The sequence below is a fragment of the Hirundo rustica genome, chromosome 14, assembly GCF_015227805.2.
Source record: "Hirundo rustica isolate bHirRus1 chromosome 14, bHirRus1.pri.v3, whole genome shotgun sequence".
Classification (NCBI taxonomy): domain Eukaryota; kingdom Metazoa; phylum Chordata; class Aves; order Passeriformes; family Hirundinidae; genus Hirundo; species Hirundo rustica.
The window spans coordinates 6,732,782-6,760,724 of NC_053463.1; the positions used below are offsets into that span (position 1 = coordinate 6,732,782).

Below are 27,943 nucleotides of genomic sequence, written 5' to 3' on the forward strand. Positions count from 1 at the left end.
GAGCATGGGTGATGCACTGGCCTACCCACCCACCCTGCAACTCTGTTCCTCAGTACCAGTTCTCAAAACCACTCATTCTTGTATAATGCAAACTCATTAAAAACAAGGTTTTAAAGCTCTGAAGTAGTCCCTGTGCATGGATATAATGGAATGTATATGATGGGTATGATGGAACATTTGACAAGTCACCATGTGGCACATGGTAGCAGTCTCTGGGGCAAGTGCAATGCCAAAGACAAGGCAAATGCAGAAGAGATGAAGCAGTTTTGTGCTTTTTCTCCTGAAGCCATCCAGGTCTTGCACAAAAAAAAAACCAAAACAAAAAGAAAAAAGAAAAAAACCACCCAACCCAAGTCACTTGACCACAGTTTCACCCCCAAAATTGGAGATAATTTATTAAACTTTATCACTGACTGAAAAAAGTCACTAATGTCTCTTATAATAAGTTAATGTTCTTAACAGAAAAACCCCAAGCCATGATTACTGCATTTGCTCAGACTTAATACATTTACTTTAACAGTACGGTACTCAGTAAGTTCCCCTTCACAGAAGGGAGTTTTCAACAACACCGCAAACCTCAGAATCTTCCCCACTGCTCACTCACACAAAATAAACACCCAAGATGGCAACTTAGTAGTCTGGCATCCTGCTTGTCTCCTCTGTGGGTCACAGCAAACACCTTCCCCACCAGGCATGGCCACAGAGAGCTGCAGCAATGACAGCACAGCTTTGCACCCACAGCCCCAGGTGCTCTTCAGGTGTGCTGCAGAGGCCTTCTCCTGACTCCTCTCAAGGGGCTGACAAAGCAACCTGGGCAGCAGGAGACTCCTCTAACCCCCAGAGCGCTGTGAGAACACGGGCAGGGCAGGTGTGGCACCTGACAAAGTGATGAGGTTGCACACGGGGCTGCAGATCCCCCAGCATGTCCATGAGGGTGGAATGCAGAACCCTGCTCGCTCTGGTGACACTGCACTCATCGTTCCTCCTTGATCCTATAGACAGTGTTTAAATGTCCCTCCCCTCTCCAGAGTCACCCTCTGCAGAGCACTTAAACCATCCTCCAACCCCTCAGCTGCCCTGGGGCTCAGTTCTTACCTTACTATACAGAACACACTCCTCTCACTGCACCTTTTGGCTTCTAAGTTATTAGTGCTCATGTGAAGGGACAAACAATTCTAGAAACTCCCTGCAGCCAAAGCACCCACAATCCTGGACCAGGAGGGCAGCCTCCAGGGAGGCTCCCCAGATACAGCATGTTAAAGCAGTACAGCTCCTCCTCCTCAAGACTCCTCGCAGCCAATGCCTATGAGAGCTCTGCAAAATTACCAAGCAGGAGTCAGTATCCTAAATTCACCAACCCAAAACGTTTTGGGGGAAATCATTGTAGCTATCTGCCTTTTATGCCTGGTCCCACACCCCCAGCCCTGCCACCAATAAGCACACAGAAGTCAGCAAGCAAGACTCAGAATTAAAAAACCTGTGTGTGCTTGACCACACACACTCCTTGCTACCAGCAACTCCTCACTCCTCTCCAGCTGCAGGGAGGGCAACATCCCACAGCCCTGAACAGCAGGTCAATCACATGCCTTGGAGGCAGCTGCAGCCTTCTGCAAGGGGGTGACAGACCCACGCTCGCAGCAGCTATCACGATGCTATGGAAGCACAGAGCTCTTTGGTCAGTAACAGCAGTCAAAGCCACCAGCATCACATCTCCAACCTGTAAAAACAAACTCTCAAGCCAGACAACTGCAAAAGCTGGCTCAACCCACCCATCCATGCGACCAGAGAGAGAAACCAACAAGCTGTTTTGTTACTCAGCAACCTCTATCCTCCTCCTGTTTCCCCTCTTCATCCTCTTCCATTTCTGTTTTGATCTGGGCCACGCCGAGCCGGTAGAGCGAGTCACGGATCACCACCTCCCCCGGCTGGCAGCTCTGCACGATCTCCTGGATCTGCCTGTTGACGATTTCCCTGCTGGTGAGGAAGTCCATGAGGCGGTTGTAGAGGTAATAGTGCGTGGGGTTCTCAAAGGTGATGGGCCTCTGGCGCACGTTGCTGGTTTTGCTGTCGTTGATGGCGGCGATGATGGCGCCGTACGGCTCCAGCTCGCGGCACAGGGAGATGCAGCGGTGCCGAGCTGCGGGGTCCCAGGGGCTGCTCTGCTCCGAGCCCGTGTGGACGATTCGGCGTGCCAAGGACTTGGTGATGGGGTGCTGGAGGGAATGCTCAGCCACTGTCACGTCTACGCTGTAGTGCTGGTCCAGCAGTTCAGGGCAGGACACGTACTGCGGGAGAGACACACGCGCACCAGGTAGAACAAGTGACTTCCCCACGGCTGAGAAGACAAAATACTGGCTGGCCAAACCCCAACCAACACTACGACCCAGGACAGAGGGAGGGCTGAATGATCCAGGCTTCCCCTACGTGCCTCAAAGATGGTATGTACCCTCCCTCCTCACTTGTACGCCCTCGGATAGTCCCAAGTTACTAGGAACCCTCTTCCTCTCCCACTTCTCAAGGAATAGCAGTATTTTGAAAGAAGTGACTTGCTGTGTCAAAAGTTCATGATCTGAACTGTTACAATGCACTCTTAGCACAGCTCTTCCTATTAAGGACAATTAATCAAACACAATCCCCAGGCAACACCTAATACATTCTGCTGTGCTTAGGAGCAATGCACTGGCAAAGCTTAAATCAGGAGTTACTTATCAGGTCAAATTGACCCCTAGCAGTGCTCAAGACCAGGCTGGATGGGGCTGTGAGCAACCTGGCCCAGCGGAAGGTGACCCTGTCTGTGGCAGGGGGGTGAACTGGATGAGCTTTAAGGGCCCTTCCAACCCAAACCATTCTGTGATTCTACAAAATTACCTTGAGCCACAATTCAGGTCACATATTGGGGGGTGGGGGGTGTTAATTTTAATCTCCCTTGCAACTTTTCCATGCTGGACTGGCAAAGCAGAGAGCAAAGACATAACTAACCGCTGGAGGTTCCATGGGGTCAGAGAAGCAGCCCTGGTTCTTCCCCCACATCTGGGAAGTCAGGCCAGGCCAGCAGAGGTCTGCACATAGCGCCACTGAAGAGGCGGTATCAACAACATACACTGGAGGCCAGTGACGTGAGGATACCAACAAGTCCACGTGATCCCGAGCATTTTCTCCTCTTACTATGTACTTTGAGCCACACACAACCTAGGAAAAAAAAAAAAAAAAAAAAAGGATTAACATCAGCAGCACAATAAACTGAAAACTTAGAGAAAAAAAAAAAAATCTAGTCTTAAAAAAATTCAGCTTCCTTTTTCCAGACTTTACAGGTATTCCAGAAAGCTACTTTCTCTAAAGATACTCTGTTTCCTCCTCGTGCACTTTCACCTTGCCTTGGAGAATGTTCCAAGCCTCGAGGAACGTGTTTCACTCTCAAGGCTCAGAGAAGCCCATTCCATTGTTTTTATTCAATAAGGAAATTCCATGCTGTTAAGACAAATAATGAATAGCCAAGGAAGAGAAAAATACCGTGGGCTCCAGTCTTCCTTACCTGATGTGGACACACTTTGTAGATTTTCCCTCCTGTGTGATGACCAGGTGGTGCAATGCTTGCCCCATTCTGTACAAACTCATACAGGGCCAGGAGGGAGTAGCAGAGCTCATCCTAGGAAAGACAGGCCCCAGAGAAAGTGACTAAAATTAACAGACTCCTCCAGAGAGAGAAAAGATAGCATGCAAAGTCTCCCAAATCCCAATTTGCACTTCATCCAATAACTTCCTAATCCCACACTCAGCACTGTGAGGATGACAAGCAATTACACAATGCTGAACCGGTGACAAGGTAATTACAGGCTTCCTTTCTTCTAGCCCACAAAGGTTCAATTTATTTCACCATGTGTAAATTATCCTATAACCTGCTGGCACCCATCCCTGCCCTTAGTGCAGTCAGTTGAGAAATTAATTGTCTAGGATAGCAAGAGTGGATGAGGGAAAGACAGTGAAGAACAGCTCCACTCCTGCAGGCTTGTATGTGGGCAAACAAGCCATTACCTTTGTATGTGATGCCTCCCAGGGGATGCCACACTGTGTCAGAAAGTTCTGCAGCTCTTCCTCACTGTAAGAGTTTATCAGCTCAGGCCTGAAGACTTCTTCCTGAAGGAGCCTCACCAAGGCACTCCCATTACCTGCAAAGGCAGGAAACAGCTCTCAGTACTCATTCTCAGGAAGGGAACTTACCAAAATAATTTCTTACGAAGACTACAGAAACATAGATTGTACAATCCACAGCCAGCAAGAGAAAGCTGTGAACAGTCCTACTTGCAAAGCATGTCACAGCCCACACTTGTCTTGAGCCCTGCACTGCTGAGGTCGCCAGGCTGAGCCCAGCATAGCTGCAGACTTCATAAATATTTATCTATCCTGTCATTTGTAACCTTTAAATGGCTGATATGAGGATAACCAAGGGAAGAAGAGCAGAGATAAATGTTACTGCAGCTTTTGGACTGAACAGCTCCAGCATCAGCCTTCTCATCTCCCTGGTTCTTTCTCTGGAGCTCCATTTCCACAAAAGCCCACAAAGCTCTTCTGCAGCCCAGCTGTGAAGCAGCTGCAGCCCTGTCTGCAAAGCCAACTCACACACTAGTTAAGCTTGCAAAGCCAGTTCTCCTTAAATCCAATACCTCAATTTTTCAAGGGAACCAGGTGCTAACTGATCTTATCTCTCAGATCTGAGATTATTCCTCTCACTGTTTCTTGCTCCATGCAGTCAGTAGGCAGAGGACACACTGAAATGTTGGCAATCTGATGGAGATTGGCACACCACTCTCCTATTTTTTTCCCCAAGTTCTATAAAAATTTATTCACCCCTAATTGAGATTGTAACACTGAGATACCAAGTAACTTCCACACTCCAAGTATCAGTCTAACATGAAACACTGACTGGAATTCAAGATGTGCACACATCCCTCTGCAACCAGACTATCTCACCTGGGGTGCAATGCTCTCATGTCCCCCATGTTTAAATGCATCAGAGCCCACCAGTGCATCCAAACTTCATAGGAAAAGCCAAGCCTCAAGCAGCAAAGTAGCCTAAGAACAGCTGAAATCACCCCAATGTTCCTGTCTTTTCCCAGCACATGTAACTTTTAAAGTGTCATGCAATCAGCAATTCTTAATGCTAAACATCACCAAGACTGAAGTCACCAACACATGAAGCACTCCCTTAATAAGCACAACCTGAGGCATTACCTGGCACTAGCTGTGCATGCAGGTTCTTGTCCTTCTCTGTATTGATCACCACTGCTCCTCTCATCAGTGGAGGGAAGAAAGGAGCAACAATAGAGGCATCAAACTTTGTGATGGGGATGCTAGAAGGAAAAGCCACCTGCTCAATCACCTCCGTCTCCATCGTGGACCAAAAGTCTTCTACATTCACTTCACTTGATGGCAAGTATTCTGGCCAAGTAAACTACAGAGAAAAAGGAACAGTGGTCAAATACAAATAACCACAGTTCATTTGAAAGTTTTGTGTCAGTCTCCCTCATGGCATGAGGACTGCCCAGGAGAGTGCTCAGTCCAAATATAACAAGATGATTGCAGCCTCCTAAAGCTTCTCACAACAACTTTGCATCTGAGTAAGACTGAAAAATTTAAATATTTGACATAAAAGCCAGACATGCTACATTCTCCTACTAGGGCTTTTTTTCCCCATTAAAGACAGTGCCTCAGGGAAACTTGAGAAAAAAAAAAAGTGTTCATATGAAAGGAAAAAGACCAAATTCAACAACTTCCATCCAAGGTTCCCACCGCCCAAGGCTTCTTGACAAAAGCCGTGGTCCAGGGACAAAGGATCTTGTTTCCCCTGAACTACACATCAACACCTCTAAGAGGAAGCACAGGCATTGCTGCTCCAGCCACATCCTCTTGTCAGGCATCAGCAGAAAACCACCCACAAAGGTCTTGTGTATTTACTGTGCATCATGAAGACCAAAGTCAGCAAAAAGTCATTATGATCTGCTTTGAACACAAACAGGATGTGAGCTGTAGGAAAAACCTACCTCTATATTTTTCAGTGCTAGGACATTTTCTGTATTCCTCTGGGCTATTTCCACCTTGGGGGTTATGCCACAGATTCCACAGATCATATCATTGTAATCCCGGACTGTCAGGCATTCAAAAGCCCAGTAGCCATTGCACAGCAGCTCCTGGAGCTGACTCTGCTCATCAGGGCTCAAGCTTTTTTCTGAAAAGAGAACATGCCACTGTTACGGTTTTCACATCCTGAAGTGGAGAGGTAGTAGGGCTCTCCTACACAGGATAAAACCAAACCTGCCCTCCAGAAAATCGTTATAAAGAACTGGTCATAGAGGTACTGCTTGGTTTAGGAAGTGATTTAATAGAAACATCCCACACTAAAATAGGTGAGGTTTGCCTTTTTATAACCTATCATCATCAGGTGACAGTTTGGTATGTTATGGTAAAAAGCAAGAAGGAAAACCCACCAGTTTGCTCCTGAACAGAGTCCAGGATATTGCCAACAGCCACCCTGGGATCCTCTCCAAGTTTAATGTGGTTTCGGATTGCAAACAGAAGATCCAAGCTCACTAACAATTTGTTACCCACATTGAAAAGGCCTGCAGTTAAAACAAGACAGTTATTGTCTGTAGGGTTCCAGATCTTCCTCAGAAAGAAATATATTCCTTACTGATACACAACACACTCACATGAGTAGAGTTCAGAGAATAATGGAAACACAAATGGTGCTTCTGCACCTCTGAAGTTCAGAGTTCCCTGCTGAAAGATCAGCTCCTTTCACAGACTTGTCTGTTGATTCAAAAAGCTACAAGGAACAGCTGCCAATCCATCTCACTAGCCAGTGCCATGAAACAGCGCTCTCCAGACATGTCTCTGGCTATGATCTCAGGGGCTGCCTTGCAGAACTCAGTCACACAGAGACCTTCATCACTGAATCAAGGCAAGGTCCTCCTCACCAGAACATTCATGTGTTTTCACTCACAATAATATATTTACTTGCAGAATAAGCAGAAGCAATTAAAAAATAATTCAAATTTAGTACATGGGGGAAGGGAACGAGCTTTTCTGTGCCTGGACAATGCCTTGTTACAATCCCAAGGCTTCCAAAGGGTTCAGACTGTAGTCATGCTATATGCTCACATCTTTCCTACCTGTGTAAATGTCAGTGAAGCTATGGAGGGCCAGACACTGCAGGTTCAAGCACACTTTGACCTGAGCTGTAACCACCTGTAACCGATTGGCTGTCAGAAGCCAGCACTCCTGAGGACCAGCAAGGGAACTGCAACACAAAACAAACAAAAAAAACCACTGAGAGAAGCCAGTGAGTTTTTTAGCCCAGCCCTGCAGTAACTTCAGTCATTCTAGTTGACATGAGGTCACTATTATGTAAACCTAAGCCAGCTCACCACATCATATCACACCAGGAAAAGAAAAGCTACATTTTAAAACAGATTTCTCAGGCAGAGTCAGGTCCCTGCTCACATTCTCTTAAACAGCACTAGAGCACCCTCCAGCTCCATACACTGGGCACCTACTATTGGAGAGGTGGAGAAAACCTGTGGCCCCAGCTGCCCTGGGAGAAGTGTTTGCACCATAGCTGTGGTGATCAGTAACACATTCCACCTGACAGCCTGTCCCTGCACACAGAGATTTGGAAAGGTCTGCTCCTCTACAGTGTAACTGCCAAGGGGAAGTTCAGACAGGAGAGTGCCAGTGGTTGAAATACTGCTGTCCACCTGAGAAAACAGGAATCAAAGCCAAAGTCACCTCCTTCCCACTGGCAGGGCGTCAATTAGAGCCTGTGCAGGCGCATGGGAGAGTCCCACATGCAGAGCATTGCAAAGCAGGCAGAGACAGACAAGGATTTCCAATGCACAGGTTGGTAAATCCCAAGGTGAGGGACAGGGTGTGAGATTGCTCTGTTCTGAAAAAAATACAGAGCATAAAAAATATCTCTTCTGGAAAGATCTCAATTAGTGCTAGCCTGACCAAAGCAAATATCCATCACTTGTATCAAGATTTTTTTTTTTGTAGAAGAAAGAAACACAAAATTAAACAACTTGACATTTTTCTGTACGAAAAAATTTTAGAGCATGTTTTCAGAAACAGAAGGATCTCTGGAAGACCCAGGGGGGAAATATCCTACAGGCTTTCATACAAGTATAGTTAAGGCAATCTAGCCTATGTTCTAAAAGTTTCTGAAAGTCCTTCAAGTTTCAATTTGGATATTTGTTCCAAAAAAGCATTCACTCAAGCACACACTAAGCAATTAAAGGAATGAAAACATCATAAGCAAAAAGATCCACACAGGAAATATTCAGAACAGGGACAGAGAAAAAGGAAATCACACAATGCACATCTGTAAACACACAAGTTTTCCTCTCTCAGCCTCAAAGCATCAGAACCGAAAACAAAGAGGGGATGACTAATGAAAATACTCTGTTTCAATAAGAAAAAAGTTACATCTAGACTTCGCAGACACTCTTTGATTCTGCTAAACCCTTTCCACATACATTTAGCTTATTCAGTGTCACTTTCACCAGCTTCACTACCAGCGGCTAAAGCAAATATTATTTCAGGCAGACTTGGAACAAAGAAAATCAGCATGAGTCTGAAAGAGTCAAAACCCAAAGCAGAATCTTACTTCTGTCCCCCTTTGAACAAGGGGCTGTTACAGAGGAGGCACTGCACATGCGGAGACTCGTAGTAGTTGGACCAGGAGGTCTGCTCGATGGTCACGGTCTCCTCACTCACGTTGGACAGGATGAGGCGCGAGCTGTTGAGCTCATGGATGAGGGTGAAGATCTCTGCCAGCTCCGACTCGTTCTCGGGGATCTGCATCACCTTGCGCAGCAGCTGCAGCGTGGACTGACGCTGGATTTCCTTCTGGGATGGTGTTAGAGGCTTGCTGGTGCTCAGCACATCCGACTGACCTGGACGGACCTCCTAGAAAGCAACATATCCAACTAGGCAAGCATGGGGATGAAATATTAAGCCCAAAGAAGTCATAAAAGGCAGCAGAAACACAGTAACCTTTGCACTCAGTAAACTTGACTTCTACTCTACTGCTGAATCGTTGACTCCATACAGGAGCTTCAAGCTTTAACAAAAATACTTCAACAAAATTACTTTAACAAAAATAGTTTATTACATCCCAGCCCTTCAGGAACTTCTGCACTGCCAGACCACCACAGATTGGCCATTAAACAGTTAAGCGCAGAGATTTGGGATCCAGAAGGTGAGGATAACAACCAACAGGTATATAAACACTTCAATAACCCTCATCACTTGAACCCCCAACCACCACAGTCTTTCTCCACAGGTTATCAGGCACAGGCTCAGGGCAGCTTGCACAGCTCTCCAGAAGCTGGAGGAACCAGGTACTAACAGAGAACTGGGGGCTGTGATATACAGAACACACTAATCAATAACAATTGATCAGCTACAGTCCACCCTTCCCCAACACACAAATACCATCACAACAAAATGCACAAACACAGGAGAACCAAACTCCAGGTTGTCCCAGGAGAACAGAGAGAACGCAAACAGGCTGATCTGTCTAATCCCTGAAACTCTTCTGTCAATGCTTCAACCTGGTTTTCTGACTAGTCTAGCAGTGAGATAAATGATCAGTCAGAAGCCCAGAGACAACAATGAATTGTGTGACAGGAATGTTAAACAGAGTTACAACCAGAAAAAGAGAAAAAAAACCTAAATGAGGAAGAGACAAGCCACATGCCTCTCAGAATGCAAGCTGAGCTAAGCATGCTGCTGTTCCTTAGACAGCTGTTTGTGTGAGTTTCACACAGGCCATCTCAGTTTGTTTGTGTTTTTAAAGAAAAAACAAAACCACTAAACAAAGTTATGTTCTTCAAAATAAAAATGGCAAGTGGATGAGTCATTACTACACAGACTAAAATTCTGTCTATTTGCTGAGTAGACATTTCAGCTAAGAGCAGAAAAGCTCCTTTTTTTCATTTATTGTTTTAAAAACACGACAATTCAATATGAGAAAAGCTAACCCTTGAGACTGCAAAGGCAAAAAAAAACCAACTCCAGAATTAATTACATCCACACAGAACAGCAGACAACTGAAAATATATTTATACATCAGAAAAAAAACGCTACATCCAGAAATAAGTTCAGGTTGGAAGTAAAGTTGCTCTACAAACCCTTAAAAACAGGAAGCTCTAATACAAGATGTACTAACTTAACTGACACTAGCCCCAAACTGCTCACAAGGCAGAGCACACTTGGGAGTTTCTTGATGAAGTCTGTAGTTCAACAAAGCTGACACAGCAATGCTGTGACTTCAGGGTGGATGTTCCCAGCACGTACTGACAAACAAAAGCATTTTTAAGTTGAGGAGACACCCAGTGGTAGCACTGAGTGTGCTCAGACTCACTCAGCCTGAAGCACCACTGCCACAGGAGTCTGACACACATGATCACAGATATTATAAATAGGAACCATTCTGACAGAAAAATTTATCATAACAAAAAAAAAAAAAAAAAAAAAAAAAAAACCAAAAAAAACAAACCCAAAACTCAAACCATGTCTCCAGAGGGACTTGCAAACTAAACTTCTCTACCCAGCTCACAACAGACATGTGATAAAACAATCCAGCCTGAAGCTTACCAGGGATTTTGCTGTTTTCTCAGTCCTGTCTTTTGCAAGGTTGTATCCACAGCTTGGACAGATGCGTGGCTTGTGCCTATTTGTATACACATAACTGCACGAGGGGTTCTTGCATTTCCCTCTACCACGTGATGTTGCTAATCCCAAATCCTGAATGACACAAAAGAGATGTTTACTGACTTTTACTAGCTGGACTCCATGATCTTAAAGGTCTTTTCCAGCCTGAACGGCTCTATGATTCTAAGCCAATCAGATTCTAGAAAAGATTATTATATGTTTTCTCCACTTTATAACATCTTCTTTAAACATCAATAGCAAGCCCTGTCACTCTGCACAGAATCCTTTAAGTGGCACTTGAACATTCTGTTCTCCAAACCAGAAGCATATTAAATTCATTCAGAAACCCCTAATCCTCCCTCTTAACAAGGCCCCAAACATAATTGCAAAACAAAGCATGGTCACCCTGAACTAGGTCTAGAGATGACACAAAGTACAGATTATTTCATGTTAAAAATGAGACGTATTTGTGCAAGTCAGTAAAACAGAAGTCCCAGAATACTGTCATCCCAGAGAGGACACTCCCCATGGAAGAAGTCACACTATTTGAAAAATTCTCACCAAAGTAACAGTGCAGCTGTACTTGTAGGAAGGGAATATGTCTGGTTTGACCTCCACAACTTTAACCTGAGATGTCCTGCTTGTCACAGAACTGTGGAGCTAGAGATTTAAAGCAGAAAAAACAACACTCAACAGACACCTACTACTAAATACATACATGCATCAGTAATCAATATCCATTAGCGCTCCTGCCTCCAAGAAATTAATATTCATTTAATACCCATAATATCGTAAGACACTATTTTGCATGTAAAGGCATTGTAATTCACAGATTAATTTCAGCACCTTGGCATATTTAGTCATGTTTTACAGGTGAAAAGCTCAGTACTTAATATTGCATGTCAGATTATCAAAGCACCAGCAGATCCTTAAAACATCTTTTGGAAGAAGCTGGGTGGTTCCCAAAGTAACCAACAGCAGGACTGTCCAACAGCATCTCTCAGCTCAGCTCCCACACTCAGCCACCAAGCAGTCATTCTGCTACTGAACCATATAATCAAAACAGCCAATCACAGATCTCATCAGCAGAAAGCTGCTACATTTTTTGTTCTATTTCTCACTCAGGTCATATCACTCACCTGGGAGAAAAAAAAAAAAAAAAAAGAACAGACATAAACCACAAACAAAACCCTCCCCCGAAAAAATCCAGGAAAATAAATTGCATTTGAAGAACAACCTTTCGATCCTCAATAGCTGGTGGCTGCAGAACTGACCGGCCCAACTGTTTCAGTGTACTGGGCTTCAAGCCTGATGTTCTCACAGGCGAGTGCTTGTCTAGAAGGAAGAAAGAGATGCACCAGGTTAAATGTGAGAACACAGGTTCTGCTTCTTTCTGACATCTTTGCTAAGTGTCCCTATAGTCATGTGAGATCTTTCCTCTGAGTTTGAAATAACCCAAGCAGGTGTTTCATGGCTCACTTACTGCACTCGGACAGAGACGAACTGGGTTTTTTTTTCTAGCATTGGTAACCACCTCCCTTGAAAGCTATCTTATTATTGGCAGACACCACTTCAGCATGGTGAGGAAAGACAACAGCTCCCAAAGCACACAGAGAACGCTGCTTTTACCAGTACTTGCAAAGGCCTGCCTGCTGCTCGGCTGCTCCGTGCTGGCTTCTCTCCCCATGCTGGCTGGAGCAGGCAGAATGGCTCGCATGGGCCTGGCTGCAGCCAGCAAGGAGGGCTTGGGTCTTGGTTTACTTTTTACTTCTTGTCCCTTGTGTGTAGCAGCTGTTGCATCAGTTCTGAAAAACAAGAGCTACAAGTGGAAAAATATTCCATCAATTTCCCCTCAGCTTCAGTTCTCCATTTTTCCCTGAACTGTGCTTTGTTAGCACACTAACCACAGCTATTGAAGAGAGGCAGTGCTGAGGCTGCATCTGCCCTGTGAGTACAATCTGTCACTTAAAAAAAAAATATATATTAGTTCTGATGGACAAAGACTCAAAGGAACAATCCTGAACTGGCACAAAAAGAGATGGCAAATGCAGTAAATCTTACAGGAAGCACTGCCAACCACCTTCAGCTTCTTGGTCTAGTCCCATGAGCACAGAGTAGACATAATAAGCTCCCATAACACAGGGAAAACTGACTCACCCCACCACTGGCTTTTTCACAGAGGCATTTGAACTCAACACTTCAGAAGTCATCGACATCCCCAGCCCTACGCTTCCTTTCTCTGCCTGCTCCGAAGAAGTGTCTGCTTGCCGCTGGCTCTCTTGGCCCAGCACCACTCCAACAGCACTCCTGTCTTCAGCAAGCACATCATTTGGGAAAAAGTGGGCGTCAGAGATGATCACTTCCTCCCACTCCATCTCAGGCATCTGCCCTCCGACAGGCACCGCATTCAGCAGCTGGCTGACAGCTTCGGAGCTCTCCGAGGCGGACTTGGGGGAGCTCCCGCTAACGGCCATGGGTTCTGGGAGGCCTGACTGCTGAACTCTTTTACCTGCTGGAGTTTTAAGAGAGGTGCCTGAATTTGGCTCAGATTTGATTTTTGGTTGCTTTTCCTGGAAACAAGGAGAGAGTCACATTTCAGAGCTTTCACAGATAAGCAAGTCCCCTGCACATATGCCATGTTTCTCGTGGCCTATTTAATGCTGGATCAAAACAGCAAAATCCTAAGTGTTTAAGGAGTGAATTGTATGAGACTAGACAGACAGCATTTCCTAAAACAGCAAAGGCCCTGCTAACATTGTATCTGGCCTCTTGGCCCTTCATGTATTATTTTTAGAGACTGTTTACTTTGAAGAATCAATCTTTCTTAAACTCCCTTAAATAACACCATTAGCATCAACAGCACAAAATCACCCATCACTCTCTGTAGCAAGGGCCCACCTCCTACACTCCTCTTTGATGGCTTCAGGTCTCTCATGCTGTCTGTTCTTCCACATTATTGAGCAATCAAACGGAATTGAGACAGAGAATTTGCATCTTTTGGATACACGCTTTCAGAAAAGCAAGCACATGAGCCAACCAGAAAACAGGATCATTTAGGAAGATTTTCTGACTTTAAGAAAAATGCTACTTCTAAGACTAAGGCTACAGAAGTCATTGTACTGGAGTCAAAGGTACAACAAACACTGAATTGGAATATGGAAAAATATACCAGAAATGGAATCCAGCAGATCAGAGTAAGTCTAAAAGACAGAAAGGAAAACTTCCTCTAAAACCTTTCAGTTCTAACCAGGGTAGGACTGAACAGCAGCAGACATGCTATGTTCAGGCAGAATCCAGAAATACTTTCTGCATTCAGCCATCTCTCTACCTCAGCAAGTTTACCAAACAAAAGTGAAAATATCACCATCACTATTTGTACCCTACCACACAGGAAGCTCGGCCTTCAGCTCAGACACCACAGTTTGCAAGCTGCCCAAAAGAGTTCTCATCCCTGAATATTTAATGGATTCAGACACAAAACAAAGGAGGTTCAGAACAAATCCACATAAAGCCACTGCATGTCAATGCCAATTTTTACACTGAGAACATAATTTAAATTGTGCCTGATGAGTCTTGCTTCAGACAGAAATGCACATCCGTTCAGAGCTGACTAATTACCAGCATAGTGCCAAGGTTTAAGGATCAAGTGTGTTTTTCTGTACACAGCTAGTAGAAATGCCAATAACTTAAGCAGAGTAGGCATCATATGGAGAAAGACTTTTCCACTCAGACAAGCTTCACAACGTGGAAATTTCTTTCCATTCAGAAGTCAGAACATCATGATCAGACACACGGCCATCAGACACCAATACCCAACAGCACTTCAGCTTCTACTAGATCAACTTTATTAACAAGCTCCTAAAGGATCATATACGTCCTATAGCTGAGAGTTGTTCCTCTTCTCTGTTAAAAAAACAATGTTGAAACACCACAAAAAACTAAATTTGTAGAAGAACTTCAACTGCTGACATTAACTACCACGAAGCAACTTCCCGAGCTTAGCTGGAGCTGTAGCAGGGAGAACAGGCAATGCCTCCCAGTCACAGGAACTGCACAGGCAGAGGGCCACAAGAATGTGCATCCTTTCAATGACAGAGTTAGCAAAGAGTTAGCAAATACCGCCCCATCTATTCTAACAGATATGAGCAGCATCTTTACCCAAGGTGTGGTGGTTTCTGGTCTCACCTTGGCCAAGTGTCCTCTGAAAGGTGACTTGCTCCAGCACATGCACTGGAACACAAGTGCAGGGATCATTTCTGGTGTATCTGAACTCCTGTGCTAGATCTACAGGTCTAGAAGTATCACAGGCATTCACAAAACCAGCACTTTTTGTCTCAAAGTCAGGAAAGGAAAGACAAATTTACCTTTGGGATCCATTTCCCTCCCAGGAAGTTCCCGCACGTTGGGCATTTTGGTGGCTTATGCCTGGTGACATAAGTGAAGGAACAGCCAGGATTGGTGCAATTTCCATGTCCCCTGCGAGTATAGGTGGTTGTCTGAAACAAGAATTGTCAAGAATTTGTCTACAGACCTGAAAACCACAAAGCTGCGCCAATCACCTCCTTTTTCCTCATTAGCATTTCACAAATGTTATTTGGCAAATCACCAGCCTTCCACCATTATTCATTTTACTGAATAAACACCACACAGCGGGTCAGGGTGAGTCAGCACCATAACTACTGTGAGTCTAAATGCTCAGTCTACATAACAGCCTCTGCTATTACCAGAATTTAGATCAACCAGCAGAGCAGAGATGAACAATGCACATAGCCTGCTGGAGAAGCTAATCTTGCATTTACAGTGATGTAACAGTTCTTTTTGAACATGAAAAAGTCATAGTAAGATGTCAATAAAATGCTTCTAACGGCAATCTACAGTAAGATAAGATGTGATTAACACTCATGACAAAGTTTTGTCAGTGATTTGTTGCTGTATGGGATGGTCAAGTGTTCCCTAGTCCTTCACTGTACTGGCTGTGAACTACTGAAACACAAGCAACACAGGCACTATTTATACCAACAACTAAATTAGAACCTGTCATCTTTGCCAGGACAACTGCACCAACACATTTGAGTTTTTGTCAGCACAGCTCTTCCCAATATCCTGTTCTCAACACTCTCGAGGGAGCTGTTGTACTGTAAGTCCCTAACTAGGTACAGATTTTTTTCAAGAAATGCAACTGCTGCTGTCAAAGAAATGAGTCAATTTAAACTAGATCCTTCTCAGGAACAAAAACCTGAGGTTTTTCCATTCTCCCTGAGACAACTGGAAGAGCATCACACTATGCACCACTATAAATATCTGCAGTGTTCCACCAGTTGGAAGAAAAGAGAACCTGGAAAACAGGATTTGATGCTAGCTTATATAACAGAAGGAGCTGCAGTACTGACTGTACATTGAACTCCCCAAAATGGCTACAAAAACACAAGTAGCTGGAGTGGTTAGATTAGCGATTCTTCCTCATGCAACAGGCCACAGAGCCTTTCATATGGCTTCTCAAAGCCTCAGCTCATTGCTCCCCTCCTGCCATGCAGCCAAAGCAAGAGCTTTGGAGTTCATGTTTTCCTCTCTTAAAAGCAGATCCTTGCCCTTAAAGGCATGGACACTGGCTTTTTATGAAGACAAATGTACATTCTAGCAGAGGATGCAGATGGCTACACAGAAACTGCTGCTGGCCAGATGTGTTGTGATCGCTTTATCTGCTCCATCTGTTTCCAAGAATTCCCTGAGGTAGAAGGCAGAAGAAATGGACACTGTAGGAAGTCAGAGACCCTCTTAGTCTATGCAGGACATAACACAAGGGACAAGAAATACATCAACTGCAAATTGGATTGTCCTTAGAAACTGAACAGTGAGCAAATGCCTCCCACTCCAACACCTTTAACACAAATCTATGACAATACATCCAAACCTTAACATACCATACAAGTCTCTGAATTTCTTACCAGTTTAATTGATGCTGGGCTCTCCACAACAGAATGAGCTGGCAAAGGCAACATGATAAACTGTGTTGCAGGTGTGGAGGAGCTGCTCTCTTCAGTATCCTAAAATGAAGCCAAAGGGAAAATACATGGAGAAAACAAAAGACATGGTGACCATTTCCCTCCCTCTCATGAAAATTAATATGTTTAAAGGACTGATGAGCCCAGAATATAGGACAGAGCAACAATCATTTCAAGAGCAACGGCCTTACCAGATGTACTCTGGAAATTACCAAACTCCTCACACTTTGAAACTGAAAACAGAGAATCCAACTCTTCACAGACTAAGATTTTCTATGACTGATCCCTAAACATCATCTTAAAAGGACTCCCTTCTACCTCTCTGCAACCAGGAAAACAGCTATCAGGAGCACAGCAGTAGCATTTTTTCTTGCCAAAATCTTTCAGTACAATTGCAGAACCCATTTACTGGCACTGCAATACCCCAAATATTGTTATGACAAACAACTAAAAGAACTTCATCATGTTAAGACACAACTGGTATTAGCACGTGGCTGAGTCAATCTGCAAACAGAGACAACTTAGTCACGGAGTCTCTGTTTCTCCCAGCACTGAGCATCAGCAAGCTGGGCAATCAGATCTGCACCCACTGAGGATCTCAGGTAAAATGGATGAAACAACAGTCAGATGTTTCAGGTGAGATCTGGCAGGAGTCTGAGTGTCACTGGCAAAACTTACCCTCCCAGTCACTACAGTCACCACAGACACCCCATCAGGCACCTGGGGCCGGGCCATAGCCATGCTCCCGTTGGAGATGTCTGTGGAGCTGCTAACCAGAGTCTCCTCAATAACCACGCGGGCTGTCTGGTACGGCTGTCCTTCTATTTCCAAAGAAGCCTCATCCAAGAGGATATCTCCAGCCACTTTCTCTGTCACAGGCCCAACATAATGAGAGAGAACCTCTGAGACAACCTCTTCTTCCGCAGCCTCGGGCTGGGCAAAGGCTGCCGTGTCCTCTGCCAGGCCCTCGATGGCAATGCACCGCTCCGAGCCGCCGGCCTGGCCCGACTCCACGGAGAGGACGTTCTGCACGGCCTCACGGGACACGCTGCCGGCGTTCCTGGGAGCTGCCAAGCCCTCGGGTGCTGCCGGGCTCTGTGTCACACACAGCTCCAGCGACTGCCTGCTCCTGTCTTCCTGAAGAGTGGTCTTGGGAATAATTATATAATCGGAGCGAGGAAGAATCTTACGAAAGCCTGGAATGTCAGGGACTACTGCAGGTCGAGGGGATGCCTTGGAGTTCTGTGGGCACAACCAGAGGGTGGAAAAAATTATTAAGAGAAAAGGAAGAAACTAGTTTCTCAGTCCTGCTATTTCAGTGTCTAAGGTTCAAACATTCTCCTGAAGTAGTTTTCTGGGAATTTCTCTACATGACAGAGCCTGCAGAATCCCTCTCAGTCCTGGTTTTATCACCCACTTTACCGACACTCACTCTCATGAAAGGGCACAAAAATAACTGCTGTGAGCGGGTACCAGGCATATCCATGCTGGATTACAAAACATCCTCCCCTGACTGAACAGAAGGCAAAGACAAAAGGCAGTGGCCTCACATAGCTTCTTTAAAGGCTGCTCTGAGCAGGGATACAAACTGGAATCTGCAGTTAAATGAGTCTCGCACACAGTGCTATGTAAGCAGGTAACTGCCTCTCTCTTCAGCAGCGAAAGAACTTCCAGAAAGACAACTTACTGGGTCCAGTCCCTCTTTCTCTAGCTTGGCTTTCTCCAAGTAGTAGCTCTTTTCAGCCACACTGAGCAACCTCCAGCTCTCACTGATCTTTTTGTTGATTTCAGATTGAGGGAGGTGTGGAAGCTCTTGCTGTACTTTCAAGTAAATATCATAATAGTAGAGAAGGTAAGCAGATCTGAAACACAACCAGAAATTGAAACATTAAGGCCTTTCTACATAAATTCCTTGGGGAAAAATAAATCCACAAGGTTTAGGTTTGTCTCAAGGTCATGTGACAAGCAAGTTACAATTAATTTTATTTGTAAATGCATCTTCTAATCAAATGAAAACTCTCTCTCCCTGAGGAGAACCTCTGAAGAAAAAAGAGAACCTCTGAGGAACAGTCTAAGCAAATTATTCAGGGGTAAACAAACTCTAAATTGAACAACAGTAGCACATGTAAAGCATGTCTGAGCAGGCCCAAAGTGTCAAGCCGGTATTTCATACACGATGTTTTACACTCTGAAGTGTTCCAAGTGCACTGTAAAGTCCACTCATGTCAGAAACAAGGAAAACTGCTCCCACACCCTTACAAAGGAATTAAATGAAGGCAGAACTTACCGAGGCTTCTTGGCTTTTTCCCCATGATCAGCAGTACTTTTATGTTTTTTCTTCTTCTTGGATGGCACTGGTGATGTGTAAGTGTAAGTGCTCTCTATCTCCTCCATCACCACAGTTACCTCAGTGCCTTCAAAGGGAGCCTCCATGGCTAAAACACATAGGCTGGGTTATACCGCTGCTAAGTTATACAACGTTTCTCCCAATAAACAGCATGTTTATCACTTTAGTAAACCGACAGCACTGTCAGCATCGAAGCTTGACTCTAATTAAATCAAGATAACTATGTGATCTCTGCTTTTAGAAGGAAACTCATATTGAGGTTTCTATAACCTCGATACCATCAGTTCAGTGCAGACACACTGCATCTGCATTCCCAGAGCTGCAGTTCCACGGGGAGCTCCCAGGTAAGTGTGGTGACCCAGAGGGAGCCGTACACTCAGCCAACAGCTGTCCGGCTACAAGGTGTCGTATCACAGCCCTGCTACAAAAGGCCAGAGGCCGAACAAGCAGAAAGCCGCACAATCCCCGAGCCGTCTCCTCTACACCGCCCGAAGCCAAGCGGAGCGGCGCGACTCTCTCCGGTCCTGCCAAATGTTTCCGCGGCCCCCTCCCAGGTGTCCTCACTCACCGGAGAGCTCCGCGGCCGCGCGGACGGACAGGCGGCGAGCTGCGGTCACGTCCCCGCGGGGGCGCGGCGGCGTGCAGGAGGCAGCACCGGGTCCACGGGCCGGCCGCGCAGAGGGGAGCGTGCGTGCGGGCGGTGCGGGGCGGGCGGGCTGTGCGGGGCGGGCCGCCCCGGCATGCTGGGCTGGCTGCGGGCCGGGCCCGGGCGGAGCGGGGCTGTACCGGCCCCTCCGCGCCGGGGTCGCCGCCGGAAGTGACCGCGCCGACGGCGTCCGGGGCACGGCGGGGCGGGACGGTGGCCGGGAGGGGTCACTCCTCCTGCGCTTGCGCGGCGAGGAGAGGGGGCGCGGGCGAGCCTCGTTCCCGCCGTTTTTCGTGAGGGCGGCGCGTGAGGGCGGAGCAGGGCACGAGCAGCGCGGAGCAATTAGTGCTTAATTCGTGTTTATTTAGCAATGGGCTCGGGCTGTGGCAGTGTGTTCTGCAGCAAAAGAATCGAGCTCTTTGGTTCATCAGTGTGTGCGTCACGTTCATGCCTTTCTCCTGTGCTCCTTGGAGCAGCAGTCCAGGCCTGGCCCTTCCCTGGTGCAGCACTGCGCCGCCGGGGCAAAGCGCTGCTCCAGGCCCTGCTGATGTCTCAGCATCAGTTGGGTTGGAATAGACCTCTGAGATCATCGAGTCTAACCTATGACCCAACACCACCATGTCAAACAGATCGAGCATGCCACGTCCAGTCCTTCCTTAAACACGTACAGGGACAGTGACTCCACTTCCTTCAGCAGCCCATTACAATGTCTAATCACTCTTTCTGTGAAAAAAATTTGTTCAACATGGATTACTAGGGGAATGTGAGTCAGAATATAATACTCCTACTGGTAAAGAAGCCACATACTAATAAATACCGGCTAGTACAAGATCTCAGATCTATTAATAAAATAGTTTTCCAAGGAAATCAAAAGCAGCAGAAGTAGTAAGAATACAGCTGAAACCTGACTGGTAAGGCAGAAACAATATACTTAAAAATTAGAAGCTAGAAAAGGGTTAGAAGAATTAATTGCTAAATTTGTGAAGAAATTCCTCTTCCTGTTCCAACTGAACCTCTCCTGGATCTTAAGACTAAGTCTTCTCATCATGTTGGTGGTTATATCACTGCAATACATATATATATGTATTTTTAAAAAATAAATTAGAGAAGTTAATCAAAACAATTAATTAGGAAGGTTACATCATTTCCAACAGTTACGTGGGAACAGAGGCTGACCCCCACCTTGCTACACCCTCCTGTCAGAGACTTGTGGAGGTTAGGTCACCCCCAAGCCTCCTTTTCTCTGGACTAAACACACCCAGCTCCCTTGACTGCTCCTAACAGGACTTGTGCTCCAGACCCTTTCTCAGCTCCATTCCCTTCTCGGACACATTCCAGCCCCTCAATGTCCTTCCTGAACTGAGGGGCCCAGAGTGAATCCATTGCAGTCAGCAGTGGAGTCAGTCCAGCTGGAAATCCAAGGAAACTCAGTGCTGGGTGTAAGGACCAGTGCTGTGTGACCACTGTGTCGGGAGATTTGTCAGAGATCTCCCTGTTGGGAAGCAGGGAATCACCGCAGGTGCTGCAGCTGCTCCAAGTATTCTCAGGACCTTTGGATCCCAGCACTGCTTTATCAGCGTTTCTCTCTGAATTTTGAAGGCTAAAAGTTTCCATACACAACAAAGTAATTGTTTCTCAGCTTTCATGAACGTTAAAACAGTGCTTTGCTCCCCAGGAAACAAACTGCCCCTTTAGGCTCTCTACCCATAACTCTCTGCCTTTGAACCTTTTAAGCAGGATATCGCGCAGCTATTGCTTGAACACGTTTTTCAAATTACACATTTTTTATTTTTTCTGTACTCATGTCTATTTCTGCGATTTACATCATGACTTCTAACTTTAGATGAATGTAAACCGCATCTATCTCGTGCCTTCTCTGATTGTGGAGGAGCAGAAAAAGGGCTCTGCTCACCAAGCCAGTCATTAATAAACCCCACAAAGCAGCAATACGACAGCCAGTACTCAATCTGCAAATGGTTATTTATTCTCCTGAAGTCCTGCAGCCATTTCTGTGCTCTGTTAGTGTTTATGTGTGATAATTGGTGGCAAGCTGTCTGTTCTTCATCAAACACTCCATCCAACCTCTCTACTTTTCCAAAACTCCACACTTTTATTTGGATCAATACACAACCACTAGAATTTTATTGTAATTATTACCTTGCCAAATATTTGGAACAAAATGGCTGGTTGACTTTACAGCACTAATGAACAACTGAAAATAATAATTTAAGAGAAAACCACTTGAAGGAAAGCAGCCGTGTTTCTCTCGTTGTTCATGGAGGAGTTCTGACAATGTGCATGCGGTCGATGGCATCAGAAACTCAAATTCTTTTCTAAACTGGGCATTTTTACTACTCCATGGACATTTACACGGCTATTATCTCAGAAAAAAAAAAATACATTAACAACATGTAAATTATTTTAACTACACCATGATAGCACTTTGAGGAGCAGGGGAAGCAGCTGTGTTGAGGTGCAGCCCCCGCAGTGTCAGGAGGGGAAAGGCACTCTATCCCCAGGACACTTCATATATCATTACCTCGGGAAATGAAAGGTATTGATGGAGATTACACAGGAATCTCCCTCTTCATTTTCCTGACAAAGTACAAGGGCCTCTTTGAAGGAGTTCAAAAGACAGGCAAGCACACAGAACTGCAGCAGGTACCAGCCTTTACTTCTGAAGAGTTGACTTCAGAGTTTGCTTATATAGATGAGAGATTGTAACAGATTATTCAGCTATTCAGTAACAGCTCCAGCTCCCCCACCTGCAAGCCTTCCAAGGGTCCAACCCTGCTCCAGTTCAGTCACCACAATGTTGTCGTGTGAGTGCTGTGGGGCAGAGGCATCGTCTCAGAGTACGATTTGACATCATCTCTGTGTCAGCCCTCGAACAGCACCAGTTTCCAGGAGGCTTTCAAGACCCCATCCCCTGAAACAAAAGCCAAATGAGATCGACACAGCTTGGCAGCAAGGAGAAAAACACTGCCAAGGGCTTGGGGGAATCATGTTCCTCATGGAGGTGCAGTTCTTAAACCCCTATGGGACCTGATGTGGTAAAGGGGGTGTGGTAGGGGATTTAGGAGTAGCCAGGTGGAGCTGCTCTAGTCACCAGGGACAGTTTCCATGAGTCCTCCTAAGCTGCTTTAAATCTCCCTGAGATTTGCTCTGACACTGCATGGTGACTGTGGGGACTTTCTTTGAGAGTAAAACCACATGGAACCTGTCCCTCTTTCCATGCACGCTTCTGTTACAGCTCCCATGTCATTGTGCCACTCATGGGCTTTGTGCTGACAGTAACTGCACGGTGTGAGAGCAGCAGCCAAAGGACTGGAGACACAGAAAGAGTGTCTGTCTGCCTGTTGAGGGGTAAAGGAGCCCCTTTCCCTCAGAAGTGTCGCAATAAGGATGTTACTATTTTTAAACTGGCACCAGTGGAAAAGCAACGAAGTGATTTTCTGTATTTCTGATTAATTCTGGTCTGTTTTGGAGCTCTTTGCAAGAACAAACATTAAGGATCTCAGAAATGTTAACATTTTCAGTTTTTCTGGTTGTATACACAGGTTTTGGGGGGTGGGAGTAGCAAAATGAAACTTGGGCTGTTCCCGAACTCACAGCACAAAATCACCAAGAAAAGGGACCAAAAGTGTTACATTCTATTTAGGCAGCAGAAAGTCTCTTCCTGTGCTATCCAAAACAAAGCATACATTAAACCAATAGAGTTATTGCACCAGTCTCTCATTTAATCTTCTAGGATCATAAAAATTTCAATTGCTCTGTGAGGCGGTTCTAGCCACATGCAGCACTTGGGATTTCTGTGTTTATAAAACAAAACCCACCTCTCTTCTTTGAAATTGCTTTGGCTCCTGAGTCACCATCCAGCCAATCTTTTCCTCAGCAGGCAAACAAGCATGTATTTTACAGTCAGTGAAATATGTTTCTTTCAAAAAGGTTACAGAAAACATTTTCTACACATTTATCCTTTTTTTCCCTAAGTAATAGAAGAGAAGCAATGATTCATATGACTTCTCTATTTTAGTTGTTTCAAAAAAACTGTTAACATGGCTTCATATTTTAAACGGAAATTTGATCTTTATAGTTTTCCACTAAATGAGACATAAAAGTAATATATGTTAGGTGTTGAAAATAATGAAAGCTATCACAAGAAGCGCAATATAAAAGCCTGTCTGTAGAGACTTTATGAAGAAGAGAAACCTAGTGATACATTTGTGTAAAATAATGAACAGTGGAGAACAGGCCAGGCAAGTGTTCCCATTTCTTCTTTGCTGCTGATAAAGGAAAGGGGAGAGCTTTTGAAATTGGAAATTCTAATTTTGTTCAGATTTGGAAAGTGAAATGGAAACATAACCATTCAAAGCTCAGAGGAAGTAATGCCTCCAGCTTTGCTGCCAGTTGATCACAGAGCAGCATAGGATATCTGCAAGTATCCAAAACCCACTAAAACTTCCCATGGATAATATACCCATCTAAAAAACTGTGTCAAGATTTAAAAAACAAACAAACAAAAAAAAAAAAAAAAAAACAAAAAAAACATAGGAGCTGAACAACTTCCTGTGTAAAGAATAAATTCATCACTGCCTAAAAGACCAGGAAAAGTTCCCCAAGGACCTAAGACTGTATTAGAGAGGATTGGATACAGTGCTGGTGGCTGTTTAAGGCAAAGTCTTGAAGAAGTCTGACTCTTCATAGGATCCAGAATATATTTTCTTGAAGTAACATATTTCCATCCTACTTATTTCTTTCCTCAGGAACATCAGGAATAAAGTGTCATTTTCCCCAATTAAGCTGGAACTCTCCCCAGTGAGCCATAAAAATGGTCTTGCCTCAAGAAACAGATTCTGAGTTTTCTCTCACCGTTTGTAAGTTTTGTTCTCTATTTACTTGCACAAACCCCTGTGGAGCCCTGAGCATAGTCTGTAAGGATAAATCCCTCTTTCCTTTTATGAGCATGTTGATGCTTTTGATCCATGTGGGGTGTTTTACACTGTTCCCAATGCAGTGGTTTTGTTCAGATCCCTTTACAACTTGCGAACTACAAAAGTGTCTTTCACTGAATGGGAAATTCATTCATTAATAAGGAGCTGCCCCTTATGAAGGCATCACCAGGTGGAATTAGAGTGTGCTTTGTGCTGAGCCTGTTCACTACAACAATCCTGACTTGATCTATGTGGTTTGTGAAGGAAAAGCTCTGTCACTTGAGGGTGCAGCTCTGATCTGAGACTTTGCCAGCAGCAGCAGTGAAGCCTCCTCAACAACAGTGTATATGTATGTGATGGGACACAGGTAAATGCTGCTTCTCACTCCCCACATGATTGATTAAAAAAATGAGGTATAAAGAGATTAAAAAGAATACCTGAAGATGGATATCTCCCAAACCCAGTAGAGTCACACACTGTTCAGTGTCCCTGAAAATTCAGAAGAGTCAGGCATGACTTTTGGGATGCCCTAGAATTTTCAACCCAAGACCAGTGAACTGGATTGAGATAAATGTCTATTCCTGTTGCTGTGAAACTTCATCTTCCAGCACAGAAACTTCACTTCTGTCACCAAAACAGCAGGAGTACAGGGTGTCCCCACATCATAACTTAATTTTTTCTCAGGAATGTAGAGTTAGCAAGGAAAGGGAATCTTCAAGTCAAGGTCTTGGTCCATATTCTCTGGCTGACACTATCTGAAGTCTCTGCCCTACGGTGCAGACAGGAGGCCCACACATCACACACACAGCTGTACATTACCTGGCACAAGTAGGGATTTGGTCACTGTGTAGCTGCAGCAGCAAGGACCTCTGGGAGGACAGGATAAGGTTTCCCTGGAAGGCTGAGCCTCACCATCTCCCAGCAGTGCTGGTCCTCACCCCTCCCTGATTAAAGCTTCCTCAAAAGGCTGACAGAAGTTATGGACACACTTTTCACTGCAGCAGCAAAGGGCTGCACAGTGGAAAGCAAGAGCCAATAGCTTCTCTCTTGGCACAGCACAGCTTGTTTTCACAATAATGGTAGAGCATGACTGGGTAGGAGACAGCAGTCTTCTCAAAGCTATCTCAGAATGCAAAATGAAGAGGATCCCAGGACCTGGGATCCATAATAAATTCCACTGATATTTGGTCCCAGAGCAGTGAGACTGTTTTTTTCAATCTTGCCTCCTGTAAGATAATTAAATACATATTTTTTAGAGATAGCCACCAGAACAAGCCACTCCTTGCACTCACATCTTCCCCTGGAGATGCAATGAGCAGCAGAAGATGTGAATCACTGAGTGCTACGTTGGAAAGAGCTTATACCACTAGAGCTTGTCTGGGGTGTACAGAACACATCTGAATCTCTCCAGAGTTTTGCTCAGTCTCCTGCTCTGCTGTGTCTGTGAAAAAAGTAGGCTCAGATGTGCTGTCCAGTGTCGTGTCTGAGGTATGGATATGTCTGGTATGCTGACATACCAGGGCTGTACCATCAGAGCCAGCTAAGAGAGAAATGGCCCAGCTTCTCCTTTAGTGGGAGCTGCTGGCTTACACCACACTACTGCTCTGGGGCAAGTGCTGGAATGCCACTCCAGCACAGAGGCATGTTGCATGAAAATAATAACCAGCTCCAACTGTCAACTATGAAAGGTGCAGTCCTGGTCTCAGATATTAATCTGGTTTAAAACCGAGAAAACTGAGTGGGGGACCAAGTACCCTGACACAGTGACTTCAGAACAACTGCATCTCCCAGTGTTTTGAGCAGGATAATGCCATTACTGAGCACAATGCTGCTAATCTCGGCTGCACTCTTTCTGCTGAAGGGGAGAACATCAAAGCTTTAACTTCTGCACCTCCTACCTGGTATCTGTCTACTGACTCTCCTCTCCCCTCCCTGTTCCCTAGTCTGTTTTGAGCTGAAATCCTTGCCTTATCACATTCAGCAGTTGTCTGATCATTGCAGGAATTAAAAGAACTTGGAGCTGTATCTTGGCTTGCATGACAGCATTTCTAAATGTCTGCAAGTCTCTGGCAAGCAGAACTTGGTGCCAGGGTCTCTTTTCATATAATACCTTGAGATGACTTGGCATATTTAGCACTCTGGAGGGTCCCTGAACAGACCCTCAGTAGCACAGTTTGCATGGAGAGACATAGACAAGCTGCCTCCAGCCTTCAGAGATGCACTGTCTTAGAGAGGTTTTGTGGACTGTGAACTAGGATGACAGCCAGGAATGAAGTCCCATACCTGTGCTTCCTTCCAACAAGCACTGACTTGTTTATACAGTCCCCTCTGATAATATACTGTTGGAAAGTCCCAGCCAAAATAATTTCCTTGTCACACTGAAGGGCTGCACCTGTTTGTTAATGCCCAAAGGCGTCTATCTCATGTTTATTAGCACAATGACCTGTGAATAAAAGGAATGAGCTCTGTATCATATTCTGGTAACCATGAAATTCAAGAAGTCCTAGGTGTTATAAAAGGGCTATAGACGTCCAAGAGAGTTTATTAGCCAGCAAATTGAGCTACCCCAATGCCTACAGTGCAACAGAGATAAGGATTTTATAATCAAATAGAGTGATAAGAGTGCACGCCCTTGTAACTCTGGATTGAAAACATCAAATCTACACTGCATTACAGCCACTGCAACAACAATGTTATATTAAATTCTGTTTAGGAACCTAATTTGTAATTTGCTTTTCATAGTTCGCCAGTTACCTGAATGCAGAACAGAAGAATTTTTCTGCAGGACTTGTTTTGAAGTGGGCATAGGGAAAGGTGTGCATGCAAGAAAGATTATTAATTTATTTCTCCTAAGATGGTGCAGGGTGCCAGAAATATCAGAATACATGGGAGTGTGACCAGACCTGATGAGAACACTGTAACAAAGGGGAAATATGTGCTGAGAATCAGAAAGTAGCTGCTCATTCATCCATGGAATGGCCCTATAAAGATCCAAGGGGAATCCATGACTTGAAACAGAACTTGAAGAGACAAAACAGTAATGAGTGCACTGGAGGGCACAAAGATTTTCTACCTCAGCTCTTCCATTTGACAGGACACCCGTGTAGCTGCTGCCATGACTGTTAGTGCTTGTTAATGAGAAGTCTCAACAAGAGAAAAAAAACAAAACAAACCTGCTGAAAAAGGCACTGTCACCACTAAAAACCCTCCCACACCTGGATTCACAAATCACTACTTTTTTAAGACTCTGGGATAAATATTTACCCCTGAGGATTCAAAATTTGCTTTTCTCTAAGTATTTAGC

The 27,943-nt window shown here is 44.9% G+C and overlaps 1 protein-coding gene across 3 annotated transcripts; it reads right to left on the reverse strand.

The window, feature by feature from the left end:
• Positions 1 to 358: 358 nt before the first annotated feature.
• On the reverse strand, positions 359 to 19,717 carry HMGXB3 (HMG-box containing 3). Of its 3 annotated transcripts, none has more exons than XM_040077893.1 (20): positions 19,628 to 19,717; positions 19,000 to 19,147; positions 18,400 to 18,574; positions 17,391 to 17,954; positions 16,656 to 16,754; positions 15,075 to 15,206; positions 12,868 to 13,280; positions 12,346 to 12,515; positions 11,948 to 12,045; positions 11,272 to 11,370; positions 10,654 to 10,803; positions 8,660 to 8,961; positions 7,167 to 7,294; positions 6,483 to 6,614; positions 6,039 to 6,223; positions 5,230 to 5,449; positions 4,033 to 4,166; positions 3,533 to 3,646; positions 2,980 to 3,189; positions 359 to 2,285 (listed from the first exon to the last, which is right to left on the reverse strand). In XM_040077893.1, the coding sequence occupies exons 2-20, from the start codon at positions 19,143 to 19,145 to the stop codon at positions 1,815 to 1,817; spliced, it is 3,942 nt and encodes a 1,313-aa protein (XP_039933827.1). In that variant the 5' UTR covers positions 19,146 to 19,147; positions 19,628 to 19,717; the 3' UTR covers positions 359 to 1,814. The 3 variants fall into 3 exon arrangements, with proteins under 3 accessions (XP_039933827.1, XP_039933826.1, XP_039933825.1); XM_040077892.1 differs by having other exon boundaries at positions 8,660 to 8,958; positions 12,340 to 12,515; XM_040077891.1 differs by having other exon boundaries at positions 12,340 to 12,515.
• Between the last annotated feature and the right edge of the window lie 8,226 nt (positions 19,718 to 27,943).